The following is a 24,870-nucleotide window of genomic DNA, read 5'->3' as shown; positions in this document are numbered from 1 at the left end:
TTCAAATGTTAAAAAGGTTACAACCTATTATGACCAAATATTCAAACGCAAGGCCCATATTAAGTTCCTAAGCAGTCCTTTATGAGATTACACGTCATTTTTTTATTCATTTGCTTATAAAATGAAACCTTTTTAGCTGTATCATATAAATACGGTTATCTAAATCTGTAAAGGTTTTGTGAAACAGTTCTCATATAATCGTATTTATCATTTATGTTATAAAATATTACTTGTCTTTCTGTTTCCCTACCTGCTTCACTTGGTGGTAGGGTTTTGGCATGCCCGTCTAGTCTAGCTAGGTATCATTACATACACATATTTTACGGTCAAATAGTAATACTTAGTCATTGTTATGATACTGTTTAAAGGGTAGGTACGACAGTTTTTCTACAGACACAAGAGACTTAACTTTTTAGTTCCAAAGGTCAATGGTGCATTGGGAATGTAATGGACGTTTAATAGTTCTAAATGCGCCAATGTCCTTGGACGATAATACCACTTAACATCAGGTGGCACAGTAGCCAGGCTCCTCATAATTGTCATACTTTTAAGTAAATAATTCCGAAACGAGCATCAAGACCACTGACAAAAATCAGTCGGAACATAATTGCCATTGATAATCATAATAAGGCAATAATTGAAAATGGTTTCTAAAAGCCTGCTGGTCTAATTATTCGCTTAAGACTTTCTGTCCAGTAGTAGAGATGTTACTTAATTTCATCAAGTATTGCAACAGGAAAAATAAGAAAGGACTTAACTTGCGTCAAACCTTCCTTACCTTTCTAAGACTTATGAAAATATTTTAATACCTTTTGAAATTCTTATGAAAACAAACGTAGTATAATTGCAATGCGATGGTTCCAATGGAAATGGTCTCACTGTTTTCTTTGCTAAAGACCTTATTTCCTTTAAAAGTAACAGACTTAGCTTCACTATTAAATCGATTATTGCGTGGAGATTTAAAAAAGGTATTCTAAGCTTTATTTGAGTCGAGTATCGTAAGACTACTGAAAATATTTTGATAAAAGGCATAAGCGATGCTTTAAAAATTGTTTCCTTACATTTTTCTGCTTAAGGCTTTCTTTCTTCTAATAGAGAAAGAGTTAGGGCTTAATTGAATCTATTATTGCAGGAAGAATTAAATCAGACACTTTTTTGCGTTAAGTTTACTAAGAGTATTTTGTAGTTTACAAGTTTATTTCTTCTTTTTTACATGGTTTTAATAAATCACAATTTTCTGACACCTTCTAAGCAGTGTTACTTTAAAACATATCGTTTGTTGATGTAGATCGGGAAAATGTATACGACTGCCGCTTTATAACTTTTTGTTTCATATTATCAAAAAAATAATCCGAAGGTCTAAAAAAAATAAACGAGCAAGCCGCAAAAAATAGTTAATAAAAAGGCAATATGTCACTGCAAATAAATATTTTGTTATGTGTCCATATCGTTTTATTAGAAAAGCCATTAAAGACAAGCCGCGATGACGTAACGCTGTGACGTCATGCAATATTGATACCGTATAATTTGTGTCACCTACATTTATTTCCACGACCACCGTTCCGAGAAGGGAAACCATTTCCTTTCAATGCAAAATGTCGCATTAGCGCAGTTCACATACAATTTCCCAATAAAAAAAATTCAACGAAAATATATTCTCGCTCTAAATAAAAGTCTCAGTTAAATTACCGCTTAGGTGTAAAGTACTTTTATCTCTGCTAGTAAATTAAATCTAAAGCTTAAACTAAGTGATGGGCTGACCGACGTGGCCTACTAAACACAATCTTTGAGCAACATTCGCTTTTAAAGTTAACGGCTTTAATACCTATAACTGAACTACGTGATACTATTCGAAGCATATTACTGACAAATTCCATTTTTATGATATGTGATTTACATATTTATGAAATATTACTAAAAATATTATCATTTCCTTTTATATATTGAATTTTTTGGACGCGGGCGTCCGATGTGCTATCTGGTAGCAACTTACACCCATTGGTGATTCAAGATACATGTATAAACCACTTGTTACTCTAACAAAGCGCTGCCAATTATAAGGATTAAGACATTGTTTACCTCGTGTCTGTAGTCACGATAAGGATATGAATGTATATCCCAACTTGGTACATTGTGAATTTGACAATTCCAAATTATAAGAAATAACCGCTGGTTGGGTTCAAGAATAGTGGAATCCATCGTAATATTTTTATTTAAATTCTCAATACAAATAAGTTACGTTCGATTGTCATACTACCATTTAGAGTTAGGTTTGGAATGGTTGTATATAATATCACATATTGAATTCTACTAAGATTAACTAAATATGAAACCGAACCTGAATTATTCCACAGAATTGTTACAGATCAGCCGTAATGGCAACCCAATCAATTTGAATATCATATTTAATGAGTTCGAAACAGTGCTATAATAAAATACGATATAATATATTATGATAAATTTTTTGATAATCTTGTTATTGTCAATAAATGTTGTGTTACTTTTGATCTTGGTAACATTATAACGTCAAATTTATAAAGTAAAGTGGTGAGATAGGACGATCTTGGTTTCGCGTTCACACAAGCAGACGCTGTCTTGACGGATTATACCGGTATTGAAATTTATGCCGGCGTAAATTTTAATAGGATTTAGAGCTCAAACACCGTCGTAACTGTGCAGGGAGATCCCGGAAATATTCATAAGGGATTACGTATTGTCGTCAAACTGTTGAAACATTATGCAGGCTATTTGGCAATAGATATGGGTTTCGTAGAGACCTTTATGGTGGACCTGAAGTTTTTATTTAACACTTACTTTAATTAGCTTAAAAAAAAAAACAGAAAACGCTTCTGTCTGCTAGTAAAACCAAAAAACTAAATCTTGAAATACCTAAAGTATTAATAATAATATAAGATAAATGATATATTAATCACTATTACTATGTTGTTGTATAACTTGCTAGATGTGCACGTAGATGGTTTATTCAACTGTACTGAAGTCAAAATCAACCATCAAACAAGTCACTTTTTTTTTTTTATTCATTCTAGGAAAACTGATGTGCAGACGATCAAAGAGTACTACTTAGTTTCTTGTCTTGTCTTGTCGGTTCTTCTCGGTGGAATCAACATTTTGTACAAAAATACTTTCATAAAATAAATTTTCATTTTTATCTTTAAATAGATGTTTATTTAGTCACTATTTTATCCATATGTCTATCTATTTTTTTCACAGATATAAATACATGTAATTATAAAGTGAGGTTCAAAATAATATGGTACATTTTAGACGTTTGGTGGATGTTGTATACATCTTAATTTATGTACCGGTTTTAACCAACCTTTTTATTTATACTATAGTAATGGAAGTAGACAAAGAAAATTCGTGCAGTGTACTCAGAAACGTCGGGCAAAATAATAAAAACAGATATGATCGCCCAAAAACCCCACGTAATGTATGAAATTTTAAACCTGTCTTTAAAATTCTCAAGCCACGACTTTTCTTATGTCATGTGATTTTTAATATAATATGTATGTATGTCAGACTCAAAAATGTGTCCTACTAAAAACTACATTTGACTGGCAATATAGTTATAACTAATTTATACCTATGACATAGATCAGGTTAGGTTAGGTTAGTTTTATTTCGGACAGTTTATCATTTACGATATGGCTATTAGAAGACTGGGTAGTTTTAGTGTTAAGATACATATCGTCTGATGTGTATCGTCAAGTGTGTAAAACAATTAAGAGTTTATATATATATTAAATTATTATAGACAGAATTTAATAGTTACTTAAAATCTCGGTAGTGCTGAACAAAATACAATTGGATATTTAAAGGTTTTATATGCTTAAATTGTTTGGATATATTTTGCTGTATTTTATAGGAGGATTGCCAAGGAGCGTGACAGAAATGGAAATTAATTGGTTTGAAAATTGCAAGTTCCTCAACACTAAGCTATGTTCGACGCGTAGTTTCGTAGGTTAATTTGCATAGTATGTCCGCATACTTGGTGTACGATATTCGAGAGGTTGAAATGCTGCCTCGTCATCTTGCACAATTTTCATCGATAAAAACATATAAATTAAGGTTATTTGTAAAGACATACTTCACTATTTATACGAACGGGTATATTGAATGCAATACTGAGCTAATATTATGTACTTGAAATGGAATTTTAAAATTGCAAATAGTGTAATAAGTACAAAAACTGCATGCAAAAACTGCAATGGTTCAGCGTATTTTTTTATTACTGATATATTAACTTTATAACCCGACCAGATTTAGATGAATCTGCTCCAGGTTACTCGACATATTTAAAATATAGGGTTCATCATAGTCTTAGAGAAAATTGTCTAGCGTTCTTCGATAAATACCGTAAGGGTAACGGGTAAGAAAAACGGATACACTTAATATTTTGAGACTAAAATAATTTCTTTATAAACATACTAGCCCGTGTATCGGAAGTCATATATCCAATTCGATGCATTATTTAGAAATCCAGTGTATTTATTTTAAAAGCAATAAGATTAATCCAAGGAAATGCATCAAGTACAGTTCAATATAAATATACTCGCCGTTGAATCTTCATATTAGCAATTGAAATCGAACTTCCGAACCGATTTAAGGGATAGAACTGTTTAACTGGAACCAGCTCACACCGAAGTGAGCTTAGAGAATAATCGGATGTATTATTATATAAAAAATGTCATATATCTATACATACAATAAAATTGAAGCGTCTGTTTGTAATATTAAAATAAGCGCTTTTTACTTAATTCATATGCATGTATGTATACACGGTACATATACAGCAATACATTATATTGTTGTGTTCCGGCTTGAAGGATGAGGGAGCCAGTGTAACTACAGTCACAAAGGACATAACATCTAGGTTGAGGTACATTGGTGTGATGTAAGGAATGGCTTTTATTTACTGCGTCATTATCTACGGGTCGGCATAAAAAAATATATGTTATTTTATAATGTCAGCCTATATACGAATAAATCCTGGTATATAATGTTATAACGCCACCCAGTAATGTAGTCGCAGTTACGATTCCAACTTTGAGTATTGGTAATTAATTTAAAATGATAATTATTTAAATAATGGGGATTTCTTAATTCCAATTCATAAAATGCAGTTTTCAGTACAATGAATAATGTTCAATAAATTTTTAAAAGTGTGTGCTGTAGTTCAGCGTCCGGCACATGCAGCTCTCTCCAAGACGTTTTCCTTCAATGCTGAGCACAAAATGATTTATTAAACACAATTTATTGGAATATGAAACGAATGAAACGATATGAAAATGAATATCAGTGTCAATAAATAAAGTGATATAAATATTTTAATTTTTAATGTTTCCTAGTTTCGTAGTTAGTAAACGGGTCACCTGATGGTAAGTGGTACCCTCAGTGGTTGTCCATTAAACGATTCTATTAAAGATTCGTGTTCGCGCAAAAGCGAGATGTAAGTTCAACCAAGATTCATTACGGTGTTAACTCGTCTTTAAATCACACAAAGAATAAAAGCAATCTTCGTTTCAATTCCAAGATATTTTCCGTTCGTTCTAACAAAAGATTCTCCAGACCACCTGGAATAGTGAAAAGTAAATTAAATATTCTTACATTTCAACAATGCCGCGCTACTGAACAATGGGGTTCGCTGTTATTGGTTATTTTCCTTGGAACAACTTCGTTTTAAATAACAAGCTTTCGGTTAAAAATGCAATCATATTGGTTATGAATAATTATTTAAAGATTCGACGTTATAATTTTTTATTAAAAAGTACCTCATAAAGAGGAAAATTAAGTATTGTTTTAATAAATTAAAATGAAAGTCAATTATTATTTTTTGTAACTTTAGTTTACGTTACCATCCATTTAGACTGCTAAAGGTTATCCTATATTGTTGCTCCTTGAAAGAATAGTTAAACAAGAAGTAAATAATTTAAAAAGAATAGTTAATAACTAGACAAAACCCTCGACTCCTCTTGGTCCTCTCGGAATCTAACAGTTCCACTACTTCCTCTCCAAGACAACCACTTTTCCTTACAAAAACTAATTCACCTAACTACTGGGCCATAACAATTCTCCAACAAACATTCAAAACATAAAAAAAAAAACATCTATTCTTAATACCTGTCTCAAAGTTACAAAAGAAAACCTTGAAAGAAATTGTATTGAAAGAAAAGAATTTTATGTGGATATCTCGTCAAGTATGTAACTGTATTAATCCTTCCATTAGTGACGTAACTGAAGATATAAAGGTCAACCTTGACATAAGATTAGCTTGTTTGCTTTTGACTTTGAGGATTAGGATCTCCGTATACGGAGGCTTGCTTTAAATAAATAAGCAATTAGTTGATTTAATAATGACGTTTAAGTAAGTAAGAAGATCGATTCATATTATTTATTTTTGATTGAATAAGTTACGAATGTTGCAGTCGTAGATGCCAAAAATGTACTTACTATAATACTTTTATAAACTAAAATCGCAATAAGAATACGAATTAACATTACATAACTAAATAAAGGTGATTCCCTACTGAAGTGAAGTAAGATAATTATTTCCATGATCGGGGTCGACGGTGTGGTGGTCGCATTCCTTTGACTCCAATGTTTCACCTGAAATGATGATGAAATCTTGCACCGTGTGCGGTACAGAGAAATAAGGCTGGGCACACTTGGGTTTCTAACATTAAAATATATTAAGTTTCTTATCTTCCTATAAAGTTGGAGGCACACCGATACCGTGGTGTTAAGCTATTGTAACAAATATGTAAATGTTTTGTAAATAATTAACAAAAAAAAAATATTTTAGTAGAGTGTACGGGCTGATTGTTTATATATACATTTTTTAAGTATCGTTTATTGTCACGAGATATTAATAACAGTTTTATTATTCACAAACGTTGTCAATTTATTTTGGTGTTTCTTATTTCGTTTCCACCGGGTGTCCAACTAAACCTCTCGTTTTTAAACAGGAGTATTAGCATTAGCAGCCCGTAAATGTCCCACTGCTGGGTTAAAGGCCTCCTCTCCTTTGAGGAGATGGTTTGGAGCATATTCCACCACGCTGCTCCAATGCGGGTTGGCGGAATACACATGTGGCCGAATTTCGTTGAAATTAGACACATGCAGGTTTCCTCACGATGTTTTCCTTCACCGCCGAGCACGAGATGAATTATAAACACAAATTAAGCACATGAAATTTCAGTGGTGCCTGCCTGGGTTTGAACCCGAAATCATCGATTAAGATGCACGCGTTCTAACCACTGGGCCATCTCGACTCTTAAGCAGGAGGCAGTAAATGAATCACTTCGTGATAAGTGGTCATCACTCTCCTAGACAAAGCCACTGCATGGAATATCAACCATTGCTCATTCGATTTGGTGGTAACTGCCGAGCATTGCACAGAGTCATACTACTAAGTGACTTCAGTAATATATTTTAAAATATTAAATGTAGTTGAAGAAGCCTTAAAATATTTCCGAAAGACTAGTTTGAAAAATATGATATTATATTTCTATTAATATTAAACAAACGTATAATATCAAATTCCAATTAATATTAAACACAGCATGAAAAGGTTTTTTCTTTAAATCGAACGTAATTCGAGAAACGTTCCATTAAAATATATAATTAGAAATCCAGCTCTATTAATTAATTAATTAAAAAAATTGTTACTTATAATGTTAGCGATAGTACAAAACTTTTATAATGATTTTCATAAGACTCATAAATCACTCAAATGTCGATGTAAAATCAAAGGTGGTTAAAAATAGTATGTTTTCAATATAAACAATTTCAAAGTATACATCGCGATAAGTAAATTATTTCGACAGTAAATTGAAGTGAGGAAAATAAATTTTCATTTACGTTTTCTAACTTCAAAGGAAACTGCTATTCACTGTTAATATGAACAGGATCATAGTAGTGTCTACAAAGATTTCTTTCCAGTAAAATTATTGTTCGATTTGGAATTCAATTGTTGAAATTAAAGAGTAAATTTAAACAAAGATATGTTGTATTATTTTTTTTGCCGAGTGGATCGGAATTGCGATTCTGCAGGAAAATGTTACTAGCATTCTGCCACCATTCCACGCGGTCATGATTTGTATAGTAACTATATTTATTTTTTATTTGTATATAGTTAACAATTTTAATGTAAATAAATGATTTATCATGATGTAATCTTAATTCCAGATTAAATAGATTTTTTTTTTAAATTGACAGACGCACAAAAGTAATTCAAGCTAAATACAAATTATTATTATGAACCTAGATGGCCCGGCAGTTAGAACGCATGCAAATTTAGCGAATTGTCATGTGCTCAATTTATGTTTATAATTCAACTCATGTTCAGCGGTGAAGGAAAACATCGTGAGGAAACTTGCATGTGTCTAACTCAACAAAACTCTGCCACATGTGTCATTCATGTGTCATCAATCATTGAAGCAGCGTGAATAATCCAACCATATCTTAATCTTACACCTTAAAAGGGAGAGGAGGCCTTAGCCTGAAGAAATTTACAGGTTGTGACCCAATTTAAAAAAAAAAAAAGACAAGGTGAAAGACAGGATTAAAACAAGCCTCTAAAACCAGTCAATCGTAAATTGTTATATAAATAATATGAATATATTATTTCATTGCTATTACTTATTTTATTAAACCAAAAACCATTATTACCTTAAAAGCTAGCAACTAAATCAACGAGATATTTACTGAAATATATTGAATCTTTAAAGTTTATCGAAAAAAAACTAGCATTCATATTAAATTCAAACCCACGACGCTTCTTTAAACTGAATCCTAGCGATGTTGTACAATTGAACAAGAAATTCTTAGGTACCTTTTAAAATTGCAACGGGAAATTGTATAAAATACAGAAATTGTATTTCTTCGTAGTAGGTAATCATAATTTATATTCCTTTATTAGATTTCTCCTTGCAGTGCGCGTATAGTTGATTATCGGAAAACTTATATTAAATATTGCCTATTTTCACTGAGGATTTCATACGTATTCGTTTTTGTTTTTTTTTTTTTTCGTACACCGTATGGTAAACCGCAGTGCTTATACAGCATTGCGGCTTGTAAAATGGAATGTCAATTAAATTTTAAATTGTTATTTTTATTTTTAATCATAGAACTCACGCGCAAACAATTAAATAAATAATGTCCAAAGTTTTTTTTTTTTAATTTATAGTATGTAAGTTTCACAAAGGTATGCGTCATTAAATCACAAAAATATTACTTATTAAGTAGTATTTTAGTCATTTAATTACGTAGAGGGCTTCGCGCAAGTAATATTTACCCGCCTATAATATAATTGCTTCGTCGGCATGTATCAAAGCGTGATGTTTTTTTCCAATAAATCGATAGTAGAAATGGTCAAAATTTTCTCTAATAACAACTTGAAATATTTGTGGTGACAGTTCATAAGATGGCATTTGCCAGCCCTGTTAGAAGTTAATAAATTAAAAACAGATTTTGTCTCCATACATTTCCAATAAGATACCAGAGAACTTCCACGCGTAAATTTTTGTTTATTTTTTTTCCTATGCTAACATATCGCATTCTATGGCTTAGAATAAATCTCCCTGATTTTGTATTTACATTTCACGATCCAATTCATCGACGTGTTCCGAATTTGTACTTACAGAATAACGCTACAGATACCGAATCGTAAATAATCGTAGGCGTAGGGTTGCCATGATAAGCAATCGCTATTATCGGAATCGACAATTTATTATCAATCGAGTTTAATTAATTGCTCGAGTGCTTTGTTGGGGAGATGACCTCGCTAAAACCTATTATTAATATATTTTTTGTGAGTTATATAATTACGTCACCGGTGAACTTTGAGCAATAAGGTATCGTACTAATTTATTATCGTTACGATATGCATCCGAATGTATTCATTACAAAAATAAATCTGAACTAAATTTTATATTAGGGAAAATTCTATGATATATATTTTTGATATTCGTGTAAATTCGATGGAATCGCAACTGGATCGTATTAGTAGAACAGAAAAAACCGCTAAACATCGATTTCGTTTCGATTCGATTTCGTTAAATTGACTATTTTTTAGTAGAATTAGCCCACTTTTCGTTTACAATAAATCTGGCGAGACTGTAAATTGACTATACATTGTGAAAGGAGCTTGACAATGAAATGATTAAAGTTTCGATAGTTTATAATCTATTACCTTTAGTCAGTTACAAAATAAGCTTACTGTCTTTGTATGACATCAAGACAATTGGCAAAGTTCGATCAATTACACGCTTGTGACATTATAATTAAAATATCACAAACATTACAAACAAAACATCAACTCTAATTATAAAAAGTAACACGTCCTACTATATCGTCAGAAAATAAAGATCTTTATAAAATTAAACTTAAAACAAACGGTAGAACTGTATATGTACTAGTTGAAACAATGAGTACAATACTAACGATTCTTTAATAATATAAACTATAAATTCCAAATTGCTTCACTGTTGAGAATCATTATCAAAAAAAATAAACATTATTTTACTCGAAAGGCATTACAATTAATGACGCTTTGATCATGAAAAAAATGAAGGCTTATACTTAATGTAAGTAACTTACAGAAACCATAAGCAAAGGGGGAAGATAAATTCTACGTTACTGAAAATGGATGTGGAAACATCCCGTATTAAAGTTACTTTGATGTGGGACGTATGAAGTATTTGATTGTACGTCCAATATAAATTGTGTATAAACCGATATGACGATAGACCAAAATACCTTCATACGAATATATTAAAAGTCTATCTGTATCAATATTCATTTGACATTACTAATATTTTAAGTGAAAAAGTTTGTTACCTAGCTTTATTAACAGACGTGTTAGTTTTATTAAGAAGCTGAGACAGGTTTTTGGATTTTAGCCAAAATATAGATCTATTAATTCACAAAGACGACCCTTCACGCTAAATAATTGGCTAACAAAACTTTATCGATAAAGGTACGAACGAAGAGCGCGAAAAAAATTTCAATTACATTTATACACGCTGATAATTATTTTATTTAATTAGTGGCCAATTATTGACCACTGTTTTTATCGCTCTTAGCTATTTGACTGGTTTTTAAAACCCATTTTATATTATTTAATAGAGGTTAAGGAACCCAGTAAAAGTTGTTTTTTATTTTAATTCTAGTACATATTTGCTGCAAAATATCAAATTAAAAATTCCATATTTATATAGCGCGCGAAAACGCTACATTGACAATATGGCGCTCCAATGGGGTCGGTGACGTCACTTGCCTGTATTGAGGCTAACAAGCAAGTGACGTCGTCATAAACCCGACCAATCAGGAGCGTTTTGTGTCACGTGACAAATGTTTAAAAAATGCATCTTTATTTACGGATTTTTGAATAAATTAATTGTTATTTTCAACTTTCGTTAGTAAATAACCATTATTAAACTCATAATATATACTGATTACAATAATTGACACTTAATTTTTCGCATTGTCAAATAGCCTATAGTCCACCTAGACATATAAATAATCAGAGGGATTTTTATTTAATGTAGTATTATGAATATAATATACGGGGAGGTATAAGGAAGTTCTTATAGTGACTAATTAGCCATTTATCCCAAACTTCATCTGAGAATGATTTATAGGGTAGGTGATTAATCTTCCATACAAATATCTACAAAAACATCACTAATAGGTACTGAAAAATTAAAGTAAATTTAATGGTACTTAAGTCATATACTTGATTTTATTCTAAAAAGATGTCAGACTGATGTCTGACATAGAGGAATGGTCAATAAAAATATTTAAATACAAGTCCCTTTCCAAATATTGTTAATTTTTGGTGTTGTAAATATTTTAATTTTCGGAAAACACTTTGGAGTCCGAGGTGTAATGGTCCAGTGGTTAAAAACGCGAATCTTAACCTATGATTCTAAGTTCAAACCCAGGCAAGTACGACATTGAATTTGCATGTGTTTATAATTCATCTCGTGCTTGACATTGAAGGAAAACAACACAACACAAACCTGTTTATGTGTTGTATGATACTCTGCCGCGCGTATATAGCCAGCTTTGCGGCAGCGTTGTGGAGTAGGCAAACCTCCGCAAAAAGAAAAGAAGTTCTTAGCCTGGTTAGTAGGACATTTACAGGAATTACTTTAATATAATTTTTACTTTACGTTTAATTTTCAAACTTTGAATACATCCTAATTCAACCTACACGTAATTAAAACTTTTCTACATTATTTGTTTATACTTGTGTTATGAGTTTGGTTTATAACGATCTGAACCGTTCATTAAAAGTTTGAAAAGGCATTAATTAGATAACAATAACGTTATTGTTTTAAGGCAGTAATAAATAGTACAAAACCTTTTTTTTTGTCTAATTGGCCAAAACTTGTGTATTAATACATATATACGCTAAGAAAACAGTCCAGTTTTTCTTCTATGTTTGTCAATGGATTATCTTTAGAACTTACTGGCGACATTTAATGTTATAACTTATAAACAGTAGAAAAAATAATGTTCGAAAATTCCAAATTAAAATAATTATTAAATCAAATTTCGAACTGTAGAGGAATTCTATAGGAAGAAACTCGAAACTCACCGCAGAACACGAGCGTGAAATGACAAAATGTGATTTGAGATAAAATTTATAGAATACACTTATCAAAATGGCGTATTACCATAACTCAGTTGTTAACATAACACGAGTGAGATACGAAGTGAATTCTTACAGAATCGGACTGCTGGCTAAAGACTAGTATAAAATAAAACTTTAGTTTTTATACGTTTGTTTTAACTCCTATACATTACAAGCCCGCCCTGGCTTTGCACGGGTGCAATGCTGATATTAAATATACTAAAGACTGTCTTTATATACAACATTCACATCTTTTTCAGTCAGTTTAGGGTCATATTGATGTATATTGTACAATGTATTTAAGTTACTTAATTGGATAAGAATGAATGCAGTATTGTAAGCCATTATTTCTCTTAAAAATAAATACTAAAAAATTGTTATTGTGGGTTATCCTTAAGAGAAAGATATGTACAATCCTGGACATTTCGTAGACCTTTTTAACCTTTTTAAGGTGTACAGTACTATAGTTCATTATTTTGATATATCTCGTAGGGTTCAGCCATAGAAGCAATCTAAGTGAAAAAAAAGTGTTTATTTGCGACATCATACTAGAAACCTCTAAAATTATCAGTATTTCTCTACTATATTATGTAAGTTTTATACATATAAACCTTATATCTGAATCACTCTATGTATTAAAGAAACCGTCTTAAGCATCTAAGCATACTACGCTTAAATCAGACAGACAGACAGACAGTGAAAAATATATTATTTTTAATATATTAGTTTTAATTAAATTACATATGACATCAAAAATATACAATTATTAAAAATGTTATACATCAGAATTATATTACAATTTGATTCCTTAATCATCTAATTTCGAGTTCAAGCCGTCCACTAGGATTAGTTTAATCTAGGCGAGGGTTTCATTATTCATAGATATTGTACCAGTAGTAATGAAATACCCAAAACAACATCTGTCGGTACAGATATTAATTAAACATATCTTTAAAATCTTTTTCTTATATATTTTTTTTAACATAGTCTTAAATAGCCAAGCATGAGAGCCGAGATGGCCTAGTGGTTAGAACGAGTGAATCTTAACCGATGATTTTGGGTTCAAACCCAGACAGGCACCACTGAAATTTCATGTGCTTAATTTGTGTTTATAATTCATCTCGTGCTCGGCGGTGAAGGAAACCATCCTGAGGAAACCTGCATGTGTCTAATTTCAACGAAATTCTGCCACATGCGAATTCCACCAACAAGCATGGTGTAATATGCTCCAAACCTTCTCCTCAAAGGGAGAGGCGGCCTTAGCAGCAGTGATAAATTTACAGGCTGCTAATAGTAAAAAAAAATAATAGTCTTAAATTGTTTAACGATATTTCATTGTATTTTAATGACACTGTACTTAAATTGGTGGAGAAGAGTAACTATTGAGTTTCTTTAGCTTAGCTTTACATTTCAACACCGTAACATGACGATTCAAAAGTGATTTTATGAGCCTACTTAAATAAAAAAATATTTTTGATTTAACAGCTTCGCCGCCAAATAATAATGAGTCGTCTTCCAAATGTATAATAAAAGATGACAGAAAAAAAAATATCACTGATTACTCAAAACCCCTATAAAACAACATGAATAAATAAGTCCATTAATAAATAATAACGGTAAGGGTAAAATACTTTATTAAATCACAACATAAGAACGATATATGTATTTACATAAAATTATAACGGTTGAATGTGGTGCGTTGGTCGTAAATAACGTACAATGTTTTTGACACCACCCCCATCATGACCGTAGGGTTGACTTACTGGTATTTAGGGTATTAACTAACGTCGACGTCACTGCTAATCCTATTTACCTTTGAAATTATTAAAATTATATGCAGAGTACCTCAGGGTAATATTCTCAGGCTATTATATTCCTTTTCTTTGCTAATGAATATGTATATGAAGTAGTTCAAAGATTAAGAAAACAAACTTCGTTGTATGTTTAAATATATAAATCTTCTGTACGTGTGTATTTAACTGAATTCCTTCTAAACGTTTGGATCGATTTTGATGATATTTTCTATGTATATATTTAGCTGGGTTCCTGAATGATTTTGATTGCACTCATTAGGCAGCGATTGGGAAGTAACCAAAATTATTATTTCATTAAGACGAAGTCGGGACGGTTTGATAGTTTATATATGTATATTTATACAAATAATAAAATGCTATTCAAATCCTCTTGTTTGTTTAGATAGTTGGTTTTTTTTTTATTTATGTAAATTGTTCGCTAATAAGTTGTATTCACGTCGGTGTTTTTTTATTGCATTTTAAAAATAGATTCTCTTTTAAGAACAATAACAAATTTGGTATCACCAACGTCAAAATACGTTTAAGGTATACCAGCTCTTTAAGAATCGTTAGTAATGTACGATAGTTATCATTCAGGTTAATAGGCACGTGTCCATATACGTTATCAAATGGGTAGTTAGTGTTTTAAGACATCGTTATTGTACGTGAATGGATGTACGTCCGCGCTTCATAATTGTTTTATAGTCTGTCTCTATAAAACACATCAGACTGATGTTACTAATTGTTATTTTTTAATTATAATAAAGCATTTTGGGCGATGTATTTAAAAAATATATTTTACATGCTATAAAATAAAATAATTTTATTTCATCAGAGATGAAGGGTACAAGTCATTTGTTTTTAAAATGTGTTCATTATTTCTTGAATTCACATAATACTTATTTACACATTTATTAATTTAAAAATAGAACATTTTCTTTACAAACGTCTATAGCTTTATTCCTTTTCTTTTCAGATTGGAGATTTTTTTCACCAAGCGCTGACACTAATGAAGCAATCCGCAGACGGGATATTGAACTAGTAGCTACTCCAACCGCTTTTCCAGTGCAATAAAACAACAAGAACCAACCAAAGACAAGAACGACCGAAACCAAACCCTATTCACCAATAGAAAAGAACCATTTTTGTTAAATTAAAACATACTATCCAATGGCTCAGCTCGGAATTGGAAGGGCAATCCTGGCGATATGTCAATTAAAGCCCATTCTATATTGTAATCAATTGCGCCATTCCAAAACGAAACAACTTCATGACAAAGTCGTTTTTCAAACTTGATTCATAAATTCAGTTGGGTTTTAATTTGAATGTAAAGCCAAATAAATTAAAGGGAAATATAAAGAATATTATAATAAACCCGATGCATGGTAACGATAAAGAAACGATTTTAATCGTCACCCAAGCCAGGGACTCGTATGGCGGCTCAAAATCATAATTTCCACTGTTCACGGCCTAGCTTCGTTACTTTACCTTCGTGTCTTCTCATACTCATATCTTTATTATTGCAAGCTGATTTTGCATTTTCTATAGATTACAACGATTCAAACCTCTCGGCGTACGATAGTACGAACCCAAATACAACAATAAATTGGACGCTTTACGACACCAATACAACACTCTTAAAAAATTCACATATAAAACATACTAAATACTCCACGCTTGTAACTGTTCTTCTGACGGCTGTATTTATGATTGTTATCTTTGGAACTATAGTAGGTAATATTTTAGTTTGCGTCGCCGTTTGCTTAGTACGAAAATTGAGAAGGCCTAGCAACTATTTAATTGTGTCGCTAGCTGTAAGCGATCTTTGTGTTGCGACCATGGTAATGCCAGTAGCTATGGTTTATGATTTAATGGGATCGTGGCCGTTTGGACCTGTGGTTTGTGATTTCTGGGTATCCAGTGATGTCTTGTCTTGTGCGGCGAGTATATTGAATTTGTGTATGATATCTGTTGATCGATATTACGCAATCACAAAGCCACTGGAATACGGTGTGAAGAGAACGCCAAAACGTATGCTTTTTTGCGTTTTTATAGTATGGATGAGTGCTGCTTTTATATCGTTGCCGCCTGTTTTAATTTTGGGCAATGAAAAAACCGAAACCTCGTGTTCGGTTTCTCAAAACCAAGGATATCAAATATATGCAACGTTTGGTTCCTTTTATTTACCGTTAACAGTGATGGTAGTTGTGTACTACAAAATATTTAGCGCTGCTCGAAAAATAGTAAAGGATGAAAGACGCGCACAGTCGCATCTGGAAACGCATTGTTATTTGGAAATAAATGTAAAGAATGGCGGTGCAGCTGAAGCGAAGCTCTTGGGTAGCCAGCCTGCCCAACCACCTCCTCCGACGCGAGGTTCAACTGCAAGTACGAACACAACGGTGAGATTTAATTTAAGTACTTATTTTCTAAAAAAAAAAAAGAAAAAATAATCCTTTCTTTTAGGCATAAAATTAATTAAAATTTTATAAGTATACAACTTCGCTTAAATTTAAACATTTTTCAGAAAGCTAATAGAATTTTCATAACTTGTTACAGTGTAGTATAGACAAAACTGAAAGTTCAATAGGAAGATGCTTCACAGGACAACGAAAATCAAACGAGTCACAATGTCCAATGCTACAACCAAAGACACCTACTAAGCCTATACACACAATAAATCGACCAAACTCGCAAATGGGTCCCGTGCCGGAAATTAAACACCCACCCAAAGAAAATAGACGAAGGCAATCTTCGGAGAGTAGTAACAAATTAAATACGAGTCGAATTCGATCGTCATTATCTAGTTTCGCTCAAAAAAGTCACTTTGCGAAGGATCTCTTACAACCGACCCATTCGCCGCACCAGAAAAAGCTACGTTTTCAGCTAGCTAAGGAACGTAAAGCGTCGACTACACTGGGTATAATTATGTCAGCGTTTATTATTTGCTGGCTGCCGTTCTTTGTGCTCGCTCTAATAAGACCGTTTGTTAACGAGGACACGATTCCCGATGCCGTAAGTGCGCTATTCCTATGGCTAGGCTACATTAACAGCCTCCTCAACCCGATAATATACGCAACCCTGAACAGGGATTTCAGAAAGCCATTCCAGGAAATACTTTTCTTTAGATGTTCAAATTTGAACCACATGATGCGAGAGGAATTCTATCACAGCCAATACGGAGGGCCTGATCAGCATTACTGTGTAAATAACTCGTCTAGTAAACTCGCAAACTATGAAGAGGGCGTAGAAATAGTTTCCGCTGTGGATAGGGAGGAAACAAGAGCGTCGGAAAGTTTTCTATGATTGTCAATGCAAAAGGTCGAATGTAGAGACCTGGATACTGTGATTTAATAAAGACTTATAAACCAGTGTGTTATAGTGCTAACATGAATTATACTTTTAGTATATAATAACTGCAAATATATAACAAACTAGTCGTGAACATATTTAATAAAATTCGCTTCCTTTCACATAATCTGTCCGAAGAACTTTTCGTGTAAATATAGAATATTAATTTTATTATTAATTTGTAGCAAAGTGTAGATAATTATGTCTATAGTATTCTATCAGTTACCTAATCAAAGATATTTATGTTATAAATTAATTAGGATAATTTATATTTTGGAATGACCAAAGAGTCCTTAGTCGTATGTAGAGAAGAATTTATAAAAAAAAAAAAATAAAGAAATAAACTGTTGTGAATTTATTAATCTTGGTATTATTTTGTATTATAACGTTATGGATGTACTGACAAATAATTATAGGAGCCAGTATTACATGTGATAGTAGAAATAGTCGGTTCGTTTTGTTTATTGTATGTAGTGAAATATTTGCGTTATTTTGTATAACTTTTGCCCATTTAGTATACGATTAAAATTATTTCAATTTTTTTTTTTAATATTATTATTGTAAATGTATTTATCACAATATTAGTATGAACAATGGCACTGCCAGCTAAAGTAATAATATAATAATTAAAACAAATAAATTTAAGTAATTTCCCAAAAAAACAATTCACGTTTTTTATTGATGTTCTAGTTTAAAGTAAAATAAATTGTTGATTTGTAAATACAGTGCCGTCGGAAATAAAATGCATTATTTAAATATTCCACATTGGTACAGTTAGTATAAATATTAAATAATAATAAAGCACTTTACCTCTATTCACAAAATTAGATCAATATTAATTAAGTATAAAAATAACAACTTATTATTGATACTGACTGTACTAAGAGTATGTAAATATACTAAATAATTTATTAGGAACATTTTGGTTATATACATGTAAACATTCGTTTTAAATTTGGAATGGTATTTTTTATTAGTAATTATATACTTTAATACTTTGTCAAGGTTAATATTTTTTTTTCAGTTTTTGGCATTTATGAGTTGACTACATTATTTAAAAAAAAAATATGTATTATTCATAAGTAGAACAAAAATGAAGTATTGTAAATATCATTAATATTAAAACAAATAATATAAAATGTAAATAAAATTTTACGTGTAAGGTGAACATAAACCAGATACCGTGTGGGGAAACTACGCTTGGAAAAAAAAATTATTTGAATTTACAATTCGATGTTGTATTGAAAATGTAAAATTTCTTTGATGTAGTTTCTTTCAATAGAATATTGTAATCATATGTTTTCCACGAATAGATAGATTAACTTTTTTTGCCACAAAGTGGAAAATAATATCTATGTTCATGTAATGAATGTATCATTGAATGAAAATGATTTTACCGCCGATCTTTACTGTAATATAACTTGTTCAACGAAAACCATATATTATCGATATTTTATCATTATTATAAAATCATTAAAAATCATTAGCATAAAATCTTTGAATAAGTAAATAACAAACAGCTAATTTTGTAGACATTATCCTAAATATTTTTTCTTTTGAAATGACCTACATTATAAATACGCGTTAATAATTTTCGACTTCACAATTTTAACGCTGTAATTAATTAAACATTTCAATTATACCGTAATGTATGAAACATTCGTTTCTTTTTAGTTAATAAGATCGGTGGAACTGTGTCTTGTATTTTATGTTAACGCTCTTAGCTGTTATTGTAAAAAAAAAAAACAGACGTAACTCCTATATGAGTAAATTTGGTCCAACGTCTAGTCAGATATATACATATATTATTAAAAAAAAAAATCATCAAAGTCGGTTGTACATAAACCAAAGATCCGTGTATGTTCTAACACTATCGAAATTTTCTTCAGGATAATATTAATGTTATATTTCGCCGTTGCGCCTGCAAAAGTCGCTATGTGTTTTTTTCTTATTTTTATGCCGTTTTAATCGTTATTTCACTTTATGCAGCTTTCGATGTATGAACATCACATAGATAAAAATTAACACTTTTAAATTATTGAAGTTATAACATAACTGTTATTACAGTACGTGCGTATTCAAATAACGATTAAAACGGCATAGCAATCTTAAAATAAGAAAAATACTCATAGCGACTTTTGCAGTCGCAACGACGATTTGCATGTATATGCAATCGTGTGACTTAAAAAAATGTTTATATTTTTCATTACTTTTTCAAATGATATCATTAAAATTAAATTTGTATATTAATTAAAGTACTAAGCTAATCGCTTAGAATATATTTAATGAAGTGCAATATTTCTTTATATAATGTAAGAGGCCTATCATTTATTATCATAAAAGGGAATTATAATAATATCGTAGCAGTAAATATCATTATTATTAATAAAACGATACAAGCCATTTCGCTTATGTTATATTTTCATTTATATAAATGGTAATATGTTGTATTGTTTGTATTGCCATATCAATAAAAAACCTGCTACTTGTTAAAAATAACGTTTATTATATAACGTTATTTTTATACTTGTATATAAAAAGGCCCTTTGTGTCTTCAAAATTAAATACGATTATTTAACTTATGTATAGTAAACTCCAAAATGTGGCACCGCATAATGTATAAAATTTTAAACGAAAAATAATGTAAATAAATATACAAACGTATTTTCAAATCATCAAAAATTAAATTTTCTAGGTTGTCCCTTTGACTAGCTTGTACTGTTTATAATATGCCTTAGTAGATACCATTTTGAGGTGTACATTTCTATCCTAGTTAATATTTATTAAGTCACTTACTATTACAATTATAATTATTATTAAAATAATATAACATACGCGGAATAGCTTAATAAAATATAAATACATGGAGGAGCTCTTATAGTACAAATATTTTTTTATTTAAACAATATGATCGGTTTATGTTAAAAATAATAACTTCATATTAAACTAATTTTAATGTACTGTAATATATTTGTAAAATAATTAAATTGTAAAGTAGTGAAAATAATAATTAACCATTTGGCGTTATTGTGTTTTTCTTATGTAGAACCCAAAAGTGATGAATAAATAATTGAATAAAAATAGATTTGTGGAATAATGATTTTTATTAACGTTCAAACATAGCCCACTGATGGACAATTAATACGTCATACTTTGTTAATGAAAATGATGGGATCTTAATGCAGATTACCTCACGATTTTTCTTTTTACCGCCGAGCATTGTACACACAAATTAAGAACATGAAAATTCCATTTAATATATTTTCCCGAACATGAACTTGCATTAGGATTCAATTGGTTAAACCCCTGAGCGACCTCTGATATATAGTTAACAACACACACCAACAGTAAAAAACCAGGAACATTTTCTCATTTGTACGACTTATATAATATATCCTGAGGTTAAAAGAATTTTAAATAGTCTGCGACGCTTGACCTGTAGATACTTATACCGACTTATTACATATCGTAATAAGTCGGTATAAGTATCTACCATCCACTCAGATATTATAATATCTGGTTTCAAGGATAAAAAATATAATCACAAACACAAGAAACCTTTTAAAGTATATGATTTGTAACGCAAATTAATTAAATTAAAAGATATTTTATTCAAATAGAAAGGTTCCAAGCAGTTATGAATTATTATTCAGAAGATTAAAATAAATTTAAAGCTACCATTGGTACCATTGGGAACATAAATCCTACGGAGTATGAGCGGCAAAAACTCAGTAATTACTCCTTTTTGACAGTTTATAAATCTCAAATAATTACTATTGTCTATCCATTGTCTAATAATTGTCTAGCTTATCATTATCAATTGAGCTTAACACCTTAATATCGTGCATTCAAGCAGTGTAATTCAACTGAAAGCACACGGATATTGTAGTGCATCTAAATTTGACCTAGAATAATAAACATTGTACCCAAAGTTACTTTAAAATAAATTAATAATTGAAAAATTGAAATAGCTTATTATAGCTCAATTTGCAAGCTGTATTTTCTACATACCCCACCGATCACTGATATACTATGACCAATATAAGATGACTCTAAAAAATCATCCAAATCGTAAACTTGTTCACCATTGTGGTGAATGACAAGATCGCGAGGATAGGCACATGTTAAAACGGAATCTGCACTTTCATCATCATCCTCCTGCCCTTATCCCAATTTTACTTGAGCTCGGCGCAGCATGTCTTCTTCTTCCATACTTCTCTGTCGGACGTCATCTCACAAGTAACATTCTTTCTAACCATATCGTCTTTTACACAATCCATCCATCCATCTTATCCACTTTATATATAAAAATATGTATTTGAATAGTATATGTAAGTGTCGATTCGAATAATTAGACCAGTATGTTAGAGTCAGCTCCGTATCCGTTTCTCACAGAAGAGGTCTGGTTTCATAAATGGAACAATTAAGCGTTCTTACTGAATTTCTTTACGAGAACAGCCAACCGCTATTTCTTACCCAATACATTTAAATCTCAATATTGTATACAATCTAAAAAAAAATAAGTAAATATTTCGTCAATCAATAACGATCTGTAATTTTTCACCATCAAGGCACAAATTCCCTTACGTCATTTAATTTCATAATTCAATTTCATTTTCCACTGTTAAAAGCAAGCTACGCACCATTAGATGCAATCAATCATTTCTAGTAAGCCGCATTTGCTGAATTGAATTCCTATTGATTTAAGTATACTCTTTAAGATATTAAACCTTTACGAAATAATGATTGATGATTTTTTTTCGGTATTTTACTTGCAGCTCAAGGTCTCGATAGGACAGAATTCATGATTTTTTTTCGTATTTTTAAACAATATTTTTTCTTGTATGGTTTGTGAGTTAACTACAGGCACAAGGGACGTAACATCTTAGTTCCCAAGGTTGGTGGCGCATTGGTGATGTAAGTCTATGGGTCCATTGTCTATGGGCGGTGGTGACCATTTGCTGGTCCGCCTACCGATATCATAAAAAAAAATGTTGTTTTCGGCACGAAGTTCTTTTAAGTCATCACGTAAGGAAAAAGCGTTATGCTTCCTCCAGGCGACTTTTTCTCCCTTTTTCTTCTGTCTGACTCTTTCTATTATATTCTATTTAATATAATATTATTTGAACATTTATCTTGTCGTTGTTTTAAATCACGGGGGAAGATAATAACAATTTTATTTATTATCATTTAGTTATTATCGAACATAGTTAATTTATTTCATTGTGTGTGTTATTTTGTATACAGTGAAAGGATATTCGTTCCAATCGGGTGTCGTGCGACTCTCTGTAATTTTCAACGTTTGGAAGTTCCCATTGTCTCACTAAAGATAAGCCCATCTGAAGGTTCATAGAGACAACACGTTTAGGCTGTCGGAGTGGAGGGGGCTATATGTGGAACGCGTGACGTCACGTCTGCCAATGGGACGTCTCAAGCCGTGAACCTCATTTCCGCCGACGGTGACGGTGTAAGTGTGATATATGTATCGGTCTCGTCTTTGATAAGCTTTGGCGATTGTGATCCAGTTGTCTTTGTCTTTCAGCTTTACCAGTAATTCGATTCATTAACATAATTTGATTAGATCAATGTTGTTGTTATATCTTTGTTGTATCTTTATCGATTGAGATTTATAAAATATATCCTTTTAACAAATAAAAATACAATTGGGATTACGTCAAAATTATTATTATTGGAAAGCGACTTTCGAGTTCACTCTATTACAATCAAAGGTCTAAAAGAAACATCTCAATGTAATTTTGTTTCATTACATTAACAGCCTGTAAATTTCCTACTGCTGGGCTAAGGCCTCGCCTCCCTTTGAGGAGAAGATTTTGGAGAATATTCCACCACGCTGCTCCAATGCTGGTTGGTGGAATACACATGTGGCAGAATTTCGTTGAAATTAGACATATGCAGGTTTCCTCATGATGGAATCCTTCACCGCCGAGCACAAGATGATTTATAAACACAAATTAAGCACATGAAAATTCAGTGGTGCTTGCCTGGGTTTGAATCTGAAATCATCGGTTAAGATGCACGCGTTCTAACCACTGGGCCATCCAAGTATGTGAAGACTAAGCGAGCGCTTCCAAGTAGAAAAATGTCTTCGATAGTTAAAGCTCCCCTTTCTATTTATCTTAATACAGTCCACTTAGATTTGGCGAGTACAATTATTAACAGTGTTATACAAAAAGTCATAGTACCATACAATATCTATTATTTATAGATTTTGACATATAATCGACGTGATGTGAATCACAGACGTATCCTCTAGTTTTCGACAATAAATGGTAAATTTTCTTTGCATAATTCTTAAAATTGAATTTGTTCTATAAAAAAATCATCAACATTCTTGATTGATTATCACTCCGCAAAGGTACATAACAAACTTAGAAAAAAAGCTAAGAACTATCATATTACTATACAATACAAATTAGCACCATTATTTCCTTTCCCAAGAACTGGTCGTGACTTTGACTAATGTATGAGGTGGGGTTTACTACCTAATTTAGAAGCTGAATGGTACACCTATTTGACGCATATTATGGTTGCAAATATTCTTATATGTAACTAGTTGTCCACCGCGGCTTCGCTCGCGTTTTAAGGGTTGGTCGTCAGGTGCTAGGTATGAAAAAGTAGCTTCGATACCAAATCTCATCAAATTCGGTTCAGTAGTTTGGCTGTAACAGACAAATACAGTTATTTTCGCATTTATAATATTAGTATAGATTTAAAAAACAAATAACGTTTTTATATTATAAAATAGATTGTTGCGTTTTTTTCGATAATGTTTTTAGTTAGTATTTTGATTAAGAACAATTTCGTTATTCTTATTCTTAAGTAAAATAAGAATATAATCTCTAGCTGGATCTGATAGTAGTTTTTTTATAGAGTATAAAGATTAAAATGTCGATACAAATTCATTTTTTAATATCTATAAATCACATACCAGTCCAAATGACACTTTTGCTTACAAATACCAGTATTAAATTCGTTTTACGCACTGCAACTTTACGAAGCTGAGTTTTTACATAAATAAATAATTATTACAGATCTCTTTACTTA

General features: G+C 31.3%; 1 protein-coding gene across 2 annotated transcripts in view; it reads left to right on the top strand.

Moving 5' to 3' along the window:
- LOC125073015 (5-hydroxytryptamine receptor 1-like) overlaps nt 1–18,152 on the top strand; it is a 151,144-nt gene extending 132,992 nt beyond the window's left edge. For both annotated transcript variants that reach the window (XM_047683676.1, XM_047683677.1), the window contains 2 exons: nt 15,431–16,856; nt 17,014–18,152. In XM_047683676.1, the coding sequence (XP_047539632.1) occupies nt 15,888–16,856; nt 17,014–17,760 (1,716 nt within the window). In that variant the 5' untranslated portion in view covers nt 15,431–15,887 and the 3' untranslated portion in view covers nt 17,761–18,152. The remainder of the gene's footprint in view (nt 1–15,430; nt 16,857–17,013) is intronic.
- Nucleotides 18,153–24,870: the final 6,718 nt, after the last annotated feature.

Source organism: Vanessa atalanta, chromosome 23 (genome assembly GCF_905147765.1).
Source record: "Vanessa atalanta chromosome 23, ilVanAtal1.2, whole genome shotgun sequence".
In the NCBI taxonomy this organism is placed as follows: domain Eukaryota; kingdom Metazoa; phylum Arthropoda; class Insecta; order Lepidoptera; family Nymphalidae; genus Vanessa; species Vanessa atalanta.
Note: the sequence above shows the minus strand (reverse complement) of the source record. Positions and strands in the feature narration are given on the sequence as shown.